At 42.4% G+C, this 13,442-nt stretch overlaps 2 protein-coding genes across 4 annotated transcripts in view; one reads left to right on the forward strand and one right to left on the reverse strand.

Moving 5' to 3' along the window:
- Window positions 1–5,194: 5,194 nt before the first annotated feature.
- On the reverse strand, window positions 5,195–12,354 carry PDE12 (phosphodiesterase 12). 3 transcript variants are annotated; one of them, XM_068907732.1, is made up of 4 exons: window positions 11,065–12,354; window positions 9,810–9,888; window positions 7,380–7,430; window positions 5,195–5,433 (listed from the first exon to the last, which is right to left on the reverse strand). In XM_068907732.1, the coding sequence occupies exons 1-3, from the start codon at window positions 12,328–12,330 to the stop codon at window positions 7,420–7,422; spliced, it is 1,356 nt and encodes a 451-aa protein (XP_068763833.1). In that variant the 5' UTR covers window positions 12,331–12,354; the 3' UTR covers window positions 5,195–5,433; window positions 7,380–7,419. The 3 variants fall into 3 exon arrangements, with proteins under 3 accessions (XP_068763833.1, XP_068763832.1, XP_009686568.2); XM_068907731.1 differs by lacking the exon at window positions 5,195–5,433 and having other exon boundaries at window positions 7,219–7,430; XM_009688273.2 differs by lacking the exon at window positions 5,195–5,433 and having other exon boundaries at window positions 7,219–8,912.
- A 156-nt stretch (window positions 12,355–12,510) lies between these two features.
- DNAH12 (dynein axonemal heavy chain 12) overlaps window positions 12,511–13,442 on the forward strand; it is a 78,092-nt gene continuing 77,160 nt past the window's right edge. Inside the window, exons 1-2 of the mRNA XM_068907734.1 lie at window positions 12,511–13,000; window positions 13,164–13,239. The gene's annotated coding sequence lies outside the window, so the exon portion shown is untranslated. The remainder of the gene's footprint in view (window positions 13,001–13,163; window positions 13,240–13,442) is intronic.

The raw sequence follows: 13,442 nt of genomic DNA on the forward strand, positions 1-13,442 counted from the left end.
GGCATCTGTACTCAACAGGGGAATCGGAGGAGGTTCTCAGGGAAGGCCAACAGAAATGCTGATGTGCAAGAATTCAAGTTACCATGACCCTTCATCTGGTATGGAAAAAGTCAGAAAAATGAAACAAACATGATAAAAGTTGCAGGCTGCAAGAGAAGTGTGAAAGTTCTGGCAGGTGGGGTTTTTTGTCTGTTTTTTTTGTTTGTTTTTTCATATTGAGTACACAAGTAAACTACATTCCACAATAACGAGAATGAAACAAAGACTAGCCAAGTATCTGTTGCCTCCAGAACAACAATCTTCAGTGCTTTTTGTTCTTCTGGTTGACAAGTGTTTGTCCACTGCAGGAGCCCATGTGAAAGAAGAAACTCCTCCCTCTTGAGGCCACAGCTAATCAGAGCAGGTGCTGGAGCAGTGCTGTCTCTCTTATATTTATTCCATCTGATGTCAGAGGAAGGAAAGTTGATCAGAAAGAAAAATGAGGTGTTTCTTTTCTTCCTTTCTCCTTAATGCCTGGTCAGGGAAGGCAGAGTAACAGAAACCTACTTGAAAAGATGTGAAGGGGATACTGCCAGTTGTTTGTAGTATTATTTATTTATTTAGGTGAGGAGAAAGGCTATGGAGAATTCCAATTGCTGCAAGAGGAATACAGTTGAGTTTAGGGTCATGAAATAAAATGGAGACAGGCTTAGTGGGGTTCTTATAACTCTGTGGTCCAGAGCTGATTTAGAGAATTAACTGCTTGCAAGGTACAAAGAGATGTATAGGGAGAAGTAGCTTTTACAGGGGATTTAAAATCCTTGTGTGTAACCTCATGTGGAGTAGGAAGCACCACGTATTACCTCACACAGTTGCAAACCTAGTTTGGGAAGGTGTGGGGTATGGGCCAAAGGTAGAATTAAGGGTTGCTTTCATCCCCCCCCCCCCACCCCACCCCAAATCTCACTTCTTTTAAATTACAATTTTTTTCTAACGTAGACCCTAGTGCTGTGTTCTCGCTCTACAAACGTACGCTTAGTGCCTGACGCATTACTGCTGTTGGCAGTCAGCCTGTGCTGCTGCATTTGCTAATTAAACTGGGGCTACTTGGCCTGGAGAGTCTCCAGCCATATCTCGTGGGGCTGAATTTCCTCTTGAAGATCCTGAAGGTTTATCTGCCTTGTGTAAGGGCCCTTTAATTTTATTTGGCATGTTCCAGTGCTGTGTTTTTCCCTTGTCACCTGCTTTCTGCAGATGCCAGCTGTGCTGTTCTCCCTCCCAAGTTGTTGGCAAGGACAGAAGGAGAAAGAGCAGCCCAAGCCCCAGTACAGGGAATGAGAGGGACCTGCCCTCTCTTGGATGAGAGGCAGAATACCAGGCAAGTCTATTCTCTGATCAGCTCCATCTTCTGGTACTATGGAGAAGTTAGTGTTTTTAATGTTTTGGTTTTGGAAAGTGAGACAAAGTAACCCAGTTGTAGTTGATAGGTATTGAAAAGGAGAACAAAGAAAGTCATAAGGGAAACTCAATTTCCAACTTAAACAAATGCAAGAAGCGTTTTACCATTCCAAGTGGCTGAGACGTTTCTCTTCCCAGCCTACAAGTCTGCATTACTCAGTGATTTTCTTTCTTTCTTTCTTTTTTTTTTTCTTCCCTCCCTCGAGCTTTTCAGTCCTGGCAAATTGCATAAGGCCTCTGACTCAGCTGTAATATATTTATTTTCAGTATATTTCCAAGGAGTCAGTACTTGCAGATGTTCTTTTTGAACAGATCTTCTGTTTAATTTTTCTACCCTTAAAGATAACCACGTGCTTGCAAAGTTAGAATCTTCAGGTGTAAGCTTTCCCTCACTTGCTAAATCAGTAAATCTTCTTTGCCCAGGCATGAGGTTTATAATCTCTATTTTCTTCATTCCTGTATTCTGAAGTTTGGTAATGAGTTTCACTATCAACTTTGTAGTCTAGAAGAGTACAGACTTCATTCTTCAAGTCATATTTAAAATTCAGTTACACTTTACTTTTTAATCAGGCTTCTCAAAGAACAGTAACTGATCAAGAATTGATCCAAAGTACTTAGGGTCCAATTTTCCAGGGTGAGTACTGCCCTTCACCCTGTGTTGAAGTTAATGATCTAACATCATTCATTGCCATGTTTCCTGTTTTGTTTCCATTTTAATTATTCAAAGGCCCTTAGCTACCATTTGGCTTAGTCAAAAGGATACTTTAGCAAAAGTTAACATCTGAAGGTTTACAGGCATCTGTCAAAACCCATTGCGATAAAGGAGAACTTTTTCAATGAGATGGTGTCCCGTTTTATGGTAGATCTGCTTAAACAGGTACTGCCCTGCCTCCAGGCCCTGATCCCTTATTCCCACCTCCAAGGCTGTATCTTGTACTTGGGAAACAAATGTTTTGAGGCTTTACGGTTACTCCGCTCAGGAAAATAACCCACTAAGGTGATAATACAGTCAGGACAATAAAAAGACCCTGTATTTTTAGCTGGTTCATCTCCATGTTTCAGTTCAGTGTGCATGAGCAAGAACAAGTAACCAGAATTCAGAGTTGGTGGAGCAGGATCAGGTAAGAGGCTACTAGGATGAAAGGAAGACAGAAAGTAACTGCTTTTTGTTACTGAAAAAAATACTTACAAAGGACGTTTACATGAGATCTTTAGTAATCTAACTTTCTGTAAACTTCCACGTTACTGGAACAGACCTCTTGTCAATTCCTACTTTGCTCTGTTATTGTGTGCGGAGTTGGTAACAAAATTTTGGACCGCTCATGAGGTTTGTCCTCTCACATCAATCGCGTGGTATTTGGGACAGTCACAAGACCTGCCTATTGCCTTTACTAGCAGGGATGTGTTTTATCACCATCAATTTGTTAGATGTTCAGATACTACAATAACAAAACCAATAACAATTTTATCAGAAACAACTTAGAGAACACTAAAGAGCAGAAGTTTACAAGATTTTGCAAAGCATCACCCCTCACAATTGTAGCAGGTGCTAGTAGCAAAGATGGGAACAATGACCCACAGCAATGTTCTACATCAAAGTGAATGCCTATTTTTAGTAGTATGTAAGCTGAGTTTGGTGAATCCCAGCTGTAACCTACACTTCACCAGAATACAGCGGAGATGTGTAGTTAGTTGTGCAAGCATAAGATGCACAGCTTTTATCAACCTGGGGTGCCAGTCAGTTTGCACAAAGACAGCAGTTGTAGCTCAGTCACAGTCTTAATTACTCTGAGCTTTTCCATTTTCATTTGAACTGAGAGTTCAAAAGCAGTGAATATAAACTAATTGTGGGAAAGACTGAAATGGAGATCTCAGTGAAAATTTTTTAAATTAGAATTTTGAGAATACAACAACCATTTCATGTCTGAATAAAGACTACAGCAGAAACTGTTTTTTGATAAACTCAGAACTTTTTGGCAAATGTGAACTCTTGTGACGAGTTACTGTTTGGTTATGACACTAAAAAGCCCTGCCTTTGGGAAATAATCCCATTTTAGAACTCTGATATTTGTTTAAACTGTTGCTACTTTGCTGGGGAAGTCTGATAGGATTTTAGAATTAAAAATATGCTGGGACTTGTGCGCTGTTCCAATGCTTTTTGCATGTTGTCCTCAGTAAAAATATTTCTAGACCAAAAAAATAGCCAGAGCACAGAACCACGGCTCTGTTTTTTTCACAATTCCTTTAAAGACATGCCCTTATCACTCTGGCTAAACAAACAAACTATCAAATTTCCTTTTTCCGCTGGTGTTGTCAGTTGAATAGAACTTAAGCGTTCATATTTTTTGTGCATGCCTATACGTTCCAAGCTGTGTATTCCTTAACAGAGAACACATTGCATTTTTGTATTCCCTTTCATCTGCTGCTGTGCAAGTACTTTGTAAATGTTAGCAAATACTAGGTATGTTCTAGGATGTAAGAATATTTGTCAAGTCAGAGCAAAGGTCCATCTAGCCCAGTACCAGGTCTCTAACAGTGACCAATAGTAGATAGGGAAGTTTTTAAGAACTAGGCAAACGTGTTTTGATACTTTCCCTAAATACACTCTCAGCTACTGAGAATTTGTGACTTAGGAGCTTTTTTGAGCCAAAAGTGTTATTTTGGTATATACAAGGCTTTGATGAATTATCTTTCACTTACACGTCTAGTTGCTTTCTGAACTTTTAGCTGACAGCAAAACAAAGGCACGCAAAGTTGGAAGTTCTTTTCTCATTTCACAGAGGACTAGTCTGATAAATTTACAGAGCAGCTGTAAAGACTATGAAGCCAGCATGAAATGTTTTCTCTACGTATCTGATCAGATGGCTCCAGGATCAAGCATTTGTTCGCTACAGGTTTTCCCTCAGGTAAACAAGAACGTTTAATGCGTTACAACTGTATTATAACAGACCTCTCCAACTGTGGCAAATGATCAGCGTTCTTGAATAGCGTTGGAAAACGTGGCTTTTTTTTCATCACAAATGCTCTGAGTTACAATACATAAATCCTAAAAATTGTTTTTCCAAGTCCCTGGCTGCTGAAATTGTCAGAAGTAACACATTTGCAAATAGGAGAGGAAGCACAGAAAATGTGAACTAGCCTTTGGTAAAAATCCATGAGTCTTAAGCTATAAATAACAATAAGTACTTGGATCCGCTAACTCTTAATTACCAGACATTGCATGATTGCTTTAGTTAAAACTAACCTAATGGTTTATTTAAAAGTCATTTTGATGCTTCAGCATAACTAAAACTTTTCATCTGTTTGACGTTTGAGTTCTAGTCTTGTGTTGCTCAAATTTTTTCTGAATGTTTGAGGTAAAAAAAATGGGGGAAAGCACATCAGAAGTCTGGGACGTGGATGCTTAAAATAAAAAAACAAAGCAGCTTTATTACTTCTGCTTTTCAACCCTTCTCCTTAAAGTGTTGAAAAAATTCTCATCCTCTCTCTAGGATGAGAATTAGTTTCCTCTAAGAACTGTTAATGTATTTTGCTGGGCAGCCTCTGCTATTTTGGAGTTTAGACTAGTACTTTAAAGCATGTAAATATTCTTGATACCTTAATTAAAGCACACAGCTAGATTATGACAGTATAGATAGTTTGGACTAATCAAGTGAGTATCTAAAATGTTTGCATAATAGTCAACAAAATTTAACTGAACAAATGGGTGATGCTGTGAATGAACATGCACAGGCATACTGTTGTGCCAAGTTCCATAAACTTAAGTGTAAAGTTTTTGTTGGAAAAAACAATGCTGAGATGCATTCCTTATTTCCACACTGTGCCACTGATCCCAAGGAACTTTATGCAAGTAAGGGATTTGCTCACAAAACCTGAGAGATCGGGTCTTTATTTTGATCATATTAATACCCAAAGTCTGTCTCTCATACATTGAGGGTGAGTGAAGAAGTGAGATTTTTTTCATTAATCTGAAGCTAGGCTGCAAAATGAAATCACCTGTAAAAAAAAAGTAAGAATGTAGATAAAACATTGATATAAAAGAAAAGATTCAAACGAAATATATGAAAGTATATTCTGAAGTAATCTTAAATCTGCTTATGTGTCTTTGCTTCTAGAACACCTTCCTTTTAACATCAGTAATGTATTTTTCCTTCGTATCATTAGTTCCAAAAACAAGAGATCTTTCTGAACTACTTTATTCTTGCTAAGCAACAAAATTTGTTGTCAATTTTAAACTACTGTGTGTGTATTTTTTACTAGCTGTGGTAGGCTCTTGCCATCCTTGGGAATGTACAGTCGTCCTCTTACTGGATAGGGGAAAGTGCTTTATGTATTTACTAAAAATTATGATACCTCAGCTGTGCTAAATTACATATTAAGTAGTCACTGTGAGATCCTATAGACATGTATTTGAGAGGCTTAAACCGAAATCAGATACCATGTCCTTCAGCGTGGCAAAGGAGAAATTACTTTGTTTTCTAAAGTTTTTCAACTATCTATCCATGCAGATAATCCCAAATCAATTTAGATATCAAAGTGTTTATCACAAAACCTCTCAAAAGGAGGTTATTTTTTACCCACAACGTGCAATGAACCTATAACCAGTAAGTGGAACAGTGCAAGCACTCTCTCTCTCTCATGAAATATTTTCACATATGTACATTAATGGGACACAAAAGATGCAATCCTTTATAATTTCTCAGTACGCAAATTCTTCACAGCCACTTCCTGCTCAGTAGAGCTCACAATTTAAATACAGTATGCAACAATAAAAAATGAATAGAAGAAAATGGAAGTTACCTCCCACAACAATTCAAGCCAGTTATATGCTTCCTATAACCATAGGTACGTGAGTTAGGGTCCTTTTTTATTTGAAAATAATCCCTACTTTAACTTCTTCTATAAGCTAAAAAAAACTTTTCAGCCATTCTCCCCCAATTTGTTTGCAATCCCTCAGCAGCTTCCTTTTGCAGAACTTATCTTGGATCATTTTCTAGTGTCTCTTGAGGAAACAGCTCGCTGTCAGTGGTAGCATTTCATTAAGTCCTGCCATCAAAGAAGGCTACTGTATCAAAGTATGGGCTACTGTATCAAAGCTAGCATCAGCTCAAGTCCAGTCAAGTAGTACATTCAAGACACATAGCAAGACATAGCATGCTACTCTTGCTTTCTTAACAGGTAATACCTATCCTCTCTGCTTTTACTCAGAAAAAATAGAGCTACAGTCTTTCCACCAGAAGCACTCAGTCATATCGATATCTCAGTCCTACAGTGTACCTATGACATGAGATCACATATGCTAACACAAATTATTAATATTAGCAAGTTATATAATTATGATGTGCCAAGGCTCTCTGAACATGGCTGTAAATTATATTTCCCTGGATTTGTCCGGAGATATTGTGATTTCCACTTTAGCATGTAAAGCAAAGTTTTGAAAGTGTTATTTTACATACAAGTACCTAAAACAGGTTGTGAGCACATCATTGGTTTTTTTTAGCTTTGTTTAGTTCACAGGCAGTTACCAGACCAGAGAGGCTTTGAGTTACCTTTTTATTCCCCTCTTTCCTTAACATTTTTCTTCTGTTTAAATACTGATAAATCTTCTGCAAATCAAGTGATTTGTCTGCAGAGGCATTATAGATCTGCTAGCATTTCTTTTGCCTCCTACAATACATTCCAATAGGAAATTTAACTTGATTTTTTGCACTAGCAATTTGGGACTTGTTTTGCCATTAAAGACACCAATAACTGGAAAGAAATCAAGTGACAACAGTGACAGAGAATTGAAAGGGGAGGTTTATTAAGTGAAAGAGGAAGATCTAGTAAAACTTTGTTTTCAAACACCATATTAGTTTCATGTGGACTAACGATGTAGGGAAAGATGCTTGTTATTGATTCGTACCCCTCCCATGCATTAAGAGAAGGTATAGATAACGTACGTTTCCCAATATCCAGATATCTTCTACGAAACAGGAAAGACTAGACAATTTCTAGGAGGAATAAATACAGAAAAAAAGCCTATTAAAAATTCAGGCCTTCTTTGTACATCATAGAGGAACACAATGGAACAACTTTGATAGAGGTTTGCAAGTCACTTGTGTTTCTTTTTTAAAGATTTAGGCATGGGTAGCTAACACATCACATCATTAACTATTCTGCTCTCCCCCTACCTGAAAACAGATTAAACTGAAATTACAAATTGTTAAAAAGCTCCCTCCCATCCAGAGTTAGGAAGCTGTCCTAAACTTTGGATGTCTTACATTGGTAATGACTAGACAACAGTAGGAACAGATGCCTGAAGTAGATGTAGCTTGTATTTGTAATCAAGTTTTAACTGGTGCTAAAATTACCCTACAGTATATTAAGCGGGTGAGAAAAACATTTCCAAATCCATTACAATCTTGAATTTGATGTGGTTGATTTTGTTGAACAAGTCTATTCACTGGTAATTAAAGAGCATCTTTTCTGAAGGTAGTAGGTACAAGTAGATTGATCATGCCTCTTATGAAAAATCTAGACACAGTAATGATAATTAAACAAGACTCTTTCTATGCCTGACCTTACTTTAAAAGATTTGTCTTGTCATGACAGTAGTTGCAATGATTTTGAATCAACTAAAGCCATTTCTTTTCAGCTGATGAATTTGGTTCAGAATTAAACAGGGTTCAACTTTTAAGAGGGTTCACTCTTATAAATCAGATTAGATTCATATATCTTTTTTAACAAAATAATTTGTAATCCTTTAAAAACACCTATAAAAAAGGTATATGATAATCCAATTTTCAAAACTCCCCGTCTTAAATATATTTGTATTTCCTATTAGCATATAAAAAGGGAAAGGAAGAGTTGTCATGCAAATATTCTGAACAGTCAGATAATATTCAGTAGAACCAATAAGCACACAAACTTTTCAGTAATCATTCCAACTCTCCTCTTTAGTAGCATACAAGCTAGGGTGCAACTTCAGTTCCCCGACAGTAAATTGATTTCTTGTTTGAAAACCCTAAAAAGCACCATGCAAATGCTGATCTATTTCCACTTTAAGTCACATATTAGTGCTATATGATCAGAGGGATGGGAAACACTTGGCAAAGCCTGATGGGTCGTTACTTCTTCGTGACTTGGCAATGGAATCACCTGTTCAACCTCTAGAGCATTTTTGTCAATGAAAATGTAGTCCAGACATCCATGAAACCCACCAACATAGTTTGTATAAGCAGGCTCTCCACAAGCACTTTGCAGTTTGAAAGGATGACTTAGTGGCATGTTGCACCTTTCTTCTTCTCCATTGGAGACCCAGTCTTCATGATCTTCAGCAATACTACCACTGTTAATAAAACTGTAAGTCCCAGATGACGGTGTACTATTAAAATCTCCACAGAATATGATTGGAATGCTAGGATACAAATCACATGCTATATGCTTGATGTGAGACAAGGCTATAGCAATTTGGATGAGACGGATGTTCCCACCTAAAAATACAAAAACGTGTTACTTGGAACGCTTTGTAGTAGTGCTGGAAGAGTTTTCAAAACTGCTCATTTAAGCATATACCATATGTAGCTCTGAAATACTACTCTGGCTTTAATCCTCTCTGCACTGTCTTTCAGAATAGTTTTCATAAATAAAGAAGCCTTTAAGGTGTGTGACTATCAAAATTTTACAGAAGCAGGCTATGCTTTAAATTAAGTTCACGAAAATGCAAGAACTGTGAACTTTAAAGATCCGTATTTCAGCAACATTCAGATTAAGATCAAAAGGCTACATGATTTAAGACTAAGGGTGCGTTTCAATACCATTGAGGCCTCCAGTCAGCCCAAGGCATAAGGTCACTTAGTTGCACACCACTCACTTCCTTCCCGGCAACCAGGCTAATAGTGTTCCTGAAAGGTAAGGAGCTGAAAGAAAACCAATTCAGAGGAGGAGAGTCTCTTCCAATAGGCCAATTTAGTTCCCCTTCAGGCAGCATAGCTCCTTCAGATACAAGGGGATGCAGCAGCCAAGAGCACACACAAGTAACATTTTATTTTATCATCTACACTTTGGGTGGATCGTGTGCAATGTGACTGCCTTGCTTCCAGCTATACTTTTACTGATTTCCAGGCAAACTAGAACAACCCTGCTAAAAGGAAAAAAAAATAAAAAACAAAACAAAAAAATCTAGTGGCCTATTTTTACCCATCAAGATAAGTGAAGCAGAAAGTCCTTAGTGCCTTAAGATTACAGCTGTGAAAGAATAGGGAGAAAGCTAGTCAAAAGGTGAAGCAAGAATGAATGAAGTTCTCGTCTGAGCTTCTGATGCAGCAGAAGGAAGAAACCAACCCTACAGAGCCCAGTTATCCTACGTACAGAACTGTGACAAAAGTTACCTTTTGGATGCCAGTACAGATGAGTATTCGCTACACAAATCTTCCTGGAAGGATCAGTTGCAGACTGAAGAACTGAAACCTGCATTTAAAAAAAAAAAAAAAAAAAAAAAAAAGGAATATTTCCTAAGTGTCCTAAGTCTTAAATGAGATTATATATTTTTAAAAAAGTATTAAAAGCTTGTGCCTTTGTGGCAAGCCAGTCCAAAGAATCCAACGCTTATAACTAATGAATGGTACAGCTCAGAAGTTGAGTCTATTTCTCTTCCGTATGAGGTCAGGATATCAGCCAATCTATTACTGATATTACCACTACAGAATTCCACTCACATCCAGATATTTGACAAATGCTCTTCTGCCTATTATGTCTACCGTTGAGCAATATATTTTCCTTCAGTTCATTCCATCTTTTTTCCTAAGATGCTGCTAATGCTCTGCCATTCTTCACTACTTCTATTTTCTATTCTCCCACCTCTGCAACATAATTGGAGCTGTATTTCTGTTTCTAGCATGCAAACTGTAGAATAACGTACTTGTGAAATTAAGCTTAAATGTTGAGCTTGACCTCAGTTATCAAGGAAAGCTTGTTATTCCTATTCAGGCTAGGAGTAAGAAACCTTACAGCGGTAAGTGTCCCTGAAATTCCTCACACAGGCCTTGATCTTGCAAGTACGTACACATGCTTAACTCTGCAAGCGGTCCCACTGGCCTCAACAAGTTCAGAAACTTGTTCAACCTTGTTTCCTTCTCTACTATCACCTTTTAGAGTGGCATTATTGAAGCAAACTAAATTAAGTTAATCTGATTTAAAACTGGCAGGATTAAGTTTTACCAATTACATATTCTGAAAGACAGAAGAGAATAAATAAGTAGTGAACAAGTTTGAGGAACTGTGAGATAAGTGAACACCCCAGACCAGCACTCAGCATCTGACCCAAAATCTCCACAGCTGATTTTACCTTAAAATTAAGAAAATCCGTTTGCCTTTTTTTCCCCAAGTGTCAAATATCATTCCATAGATTCAGTTGGGTAAAGTCTCACTGCTAACGTTTTGTTCTTTCTGGTCCGCAAGTTGCTTTTCTGCCCTATTGGCTTACACCACCCAACTGAGAAGACAACACTGCTGACTCCTGTCTCCGCTTCAGATGGTTAGTAGTTTAGCTCCCTTCTTCCCGCAGGAAGGCACTCGGCACACCTAGCTTATCTCTTGGAGGTGGTGGGACGAGGAGAGGGGAAAGAGCGCGCGCAAAGCCAGTACCTGCAGCACGGACGATCTCTGGAGCACCTTCTCCTGCACCAGGGGGTACTCGGCCAGCTTCTCCCGCAGCTGCCTGTGCACCGGGTCGGAGAGCAGGGCTTCGCTGAAAGCGATGTCGTGCCGGCTGAGGAGGCCGAACTTGTCCCTGCGGTAGAAAGTGGCCAGGCCCTCGTGCTGCTTCTCCTTGATCTTGAAGAGCCCTTCGAGTCCGAAAGCATCCAGGGCTGGGGCCAGGCTGTCGGCGAAGACGGCCTTGTCGACCTCTTGCAAGCAGATGAGGTCGGCGCTGTAGCCGGCCAGCTCCTTCTTGAGCAGGTTCTGGCGGTAGTCGAGCTCGAGGGCGTAGGGGGCGCAGTAGGGGTAGAGCACGGTGCGCGAGAACTCCGTCTGCGCGTACGCGTCGGCCAGGATGTTGTAGGAGACGGCGCGCAGGCGGCCGGCGGGGCAGACCCGCGCCGTGTAGAGGTGCCGCGCGTCGAAGGTGCAGGCGCCGGGCCCGGCCTCCACGGGGCCGCTGCTCTCCACCTCGCGCGGCGGCCCGTAGCGCTGCGCGCCGTCGCCGGGGGTGCAGCGCAGCTTCAGCCGCAGCCCCACCAGCGCGTTGCCGGGCGTGAAGACGCGCTCGGCGGCCGCCGCCTCCACCCAGCCGCCGCCCGCCTCCTCCTCCTCCTCCTCGCCGCCGGCGGCCGGCCGCTGCTCGCGGTACCAGCGGAAGAGGCAGTGCTGCGGCGCGGCGAACTCGGCGCTCACCTTGGGGCACACGGGGAAGCCGGCCAGCAGCGAGCGCGGCAGCTGCAGCTCGGTGAGGGCCGGCGGGTTGCGCTCCACGCGGTACTGCGCCTCGCCGATCTGCAGCACGGCGCCGTCCTGCCAGGCCGCCGCGTTGGGCACCTCCTCGCCCACCGCCTCCCCGTCGCGGGAGAAGAGGCGCACGGCCGGCGCCGCCGCCGGCTCCCCCGCCGCGTCGTCCTCCGCCCGCGCCTTCTTGCTCTTCTTGGCCGCCTTGGCGTGGCCCTTGGCGGCGTTGGTGGCGATGCGGGCCAGCGCCCGGCCCAGCGGCTCCGCCTGGTCGCGCTGCATGTGCTTGGCGCTGCCGTCGGGGAGCACGAAGCGGAGGCTCAGCTTGGGCTCGGACGGCACGCACCGCACCACGGCCCGCTCCATGGCGGCGGCGGCGGGGAGGCTGCCGCTGCCGCCCGAGGAGGAGGAGGAGGCGGCGGCCGCTGGGCCGCGGAGCGCGGGGGCGGCGCGCAGCGCCCGCCACATGAACGGGCCGCCCGGCGCCGCGGCCCGCCGGCTTCCGCGGGGCGGTGCCGCCGCCCGGCCGCGCTCCCGGAAACGGCGCGCCAGGCCCGCCCCGGGCCGTCAGCACGGCGCAGGCGCAGCGGCGCTCTCCGGCGCCGCCGACTGCGCCTGCGCCTGGGCTGTCTGCGGGGGTTCGCCGCAGCGCCTCGGCTGCGTTGGGTTGGCGGCGGTTCTGCCGCCTCGTCTCGGCGCCCTTGTCAGGGATTAGCCTCCCCCCTCTTCGGTGCCAGTGGGACTGCTAGGCGAAATGTTGAGTTTTGTGCCCTTTACGAGAAAATTCTCCTCAGGAAAAGCTTTCCTGGCCTGATAAACGGCCGTCTAAAAAGGGCACTGCTTTTCTAAGTTACGTGCAGACTGGTGAAAGCTTTTTGCGGATAAATCTTCGTAACCCACTGTTCGCGCCAAAGGCTTGGGGGTTTATTTTCTGTTTGGTCAAGAAGATGAGTGAGCTAAGACAGAAGAGTACTAGGTCACGAAAACCTGGTGCTTGTTAGGTGCTTGGGACTTTCCAAAATGGTTCTGAGCAACGAAGTTCTCTGCAGTTCTTGTTGTTGCACTGTCCGTGCTCAGGGGGCTCTACCCGCACACATCTAAAATTAGGGCATTAAGTCTCTTCGTTAAATGTAGGCAGGTGGGTGGTAAATCTCTAGAATTTCTTAAAATTTCCATTTGTAGTTTTGCAAAGTAAGTGGAGGAGCTTAGCAACAGGGATGCCTATTGAGGATATTATATATATATATAATTTTAAACATCCTTGCTGTGCTCTAAAACAACGTTTTATATGCTTTGTGCAGACAGAAAACTGGAAGAAAGAGATTTAATGACTTGATTAGGCTATATTTTAGCCTGTGGAAGGCTGGGAAATTCCAGGTAAGATTTTTCCAACTCTGATTTTTTTTTTTTTACAATAATTTATTATTAAGCTGCTGTTGTGCAAAGCACAACAAACATCCTTTCCATGGAGTAAAGAGGCCTTGAGTCGACTTTTTATTTTGGACAGGTGAACCTTGCGAACAGTAGGGATCTCTGCAGGCGCTGCTCGCTATTTTAAGGCCTGCGTGCTTGATTTCTTT

The sequence above is a fragment of the Struthio camelus genome, chromosome 14 (genome assembly GCF_040807025.1).
Source record: "Struthio camelus isolate bStrCam1 chromosome 14, bStrCam1.hap1, whole genome shotgun sequence".
Lineage (NCBI taxonomy): Eukaryota > Metazoa > Chordata > Aves > Struthioniformes > Struthionidae > Struthio > Struthio camelus.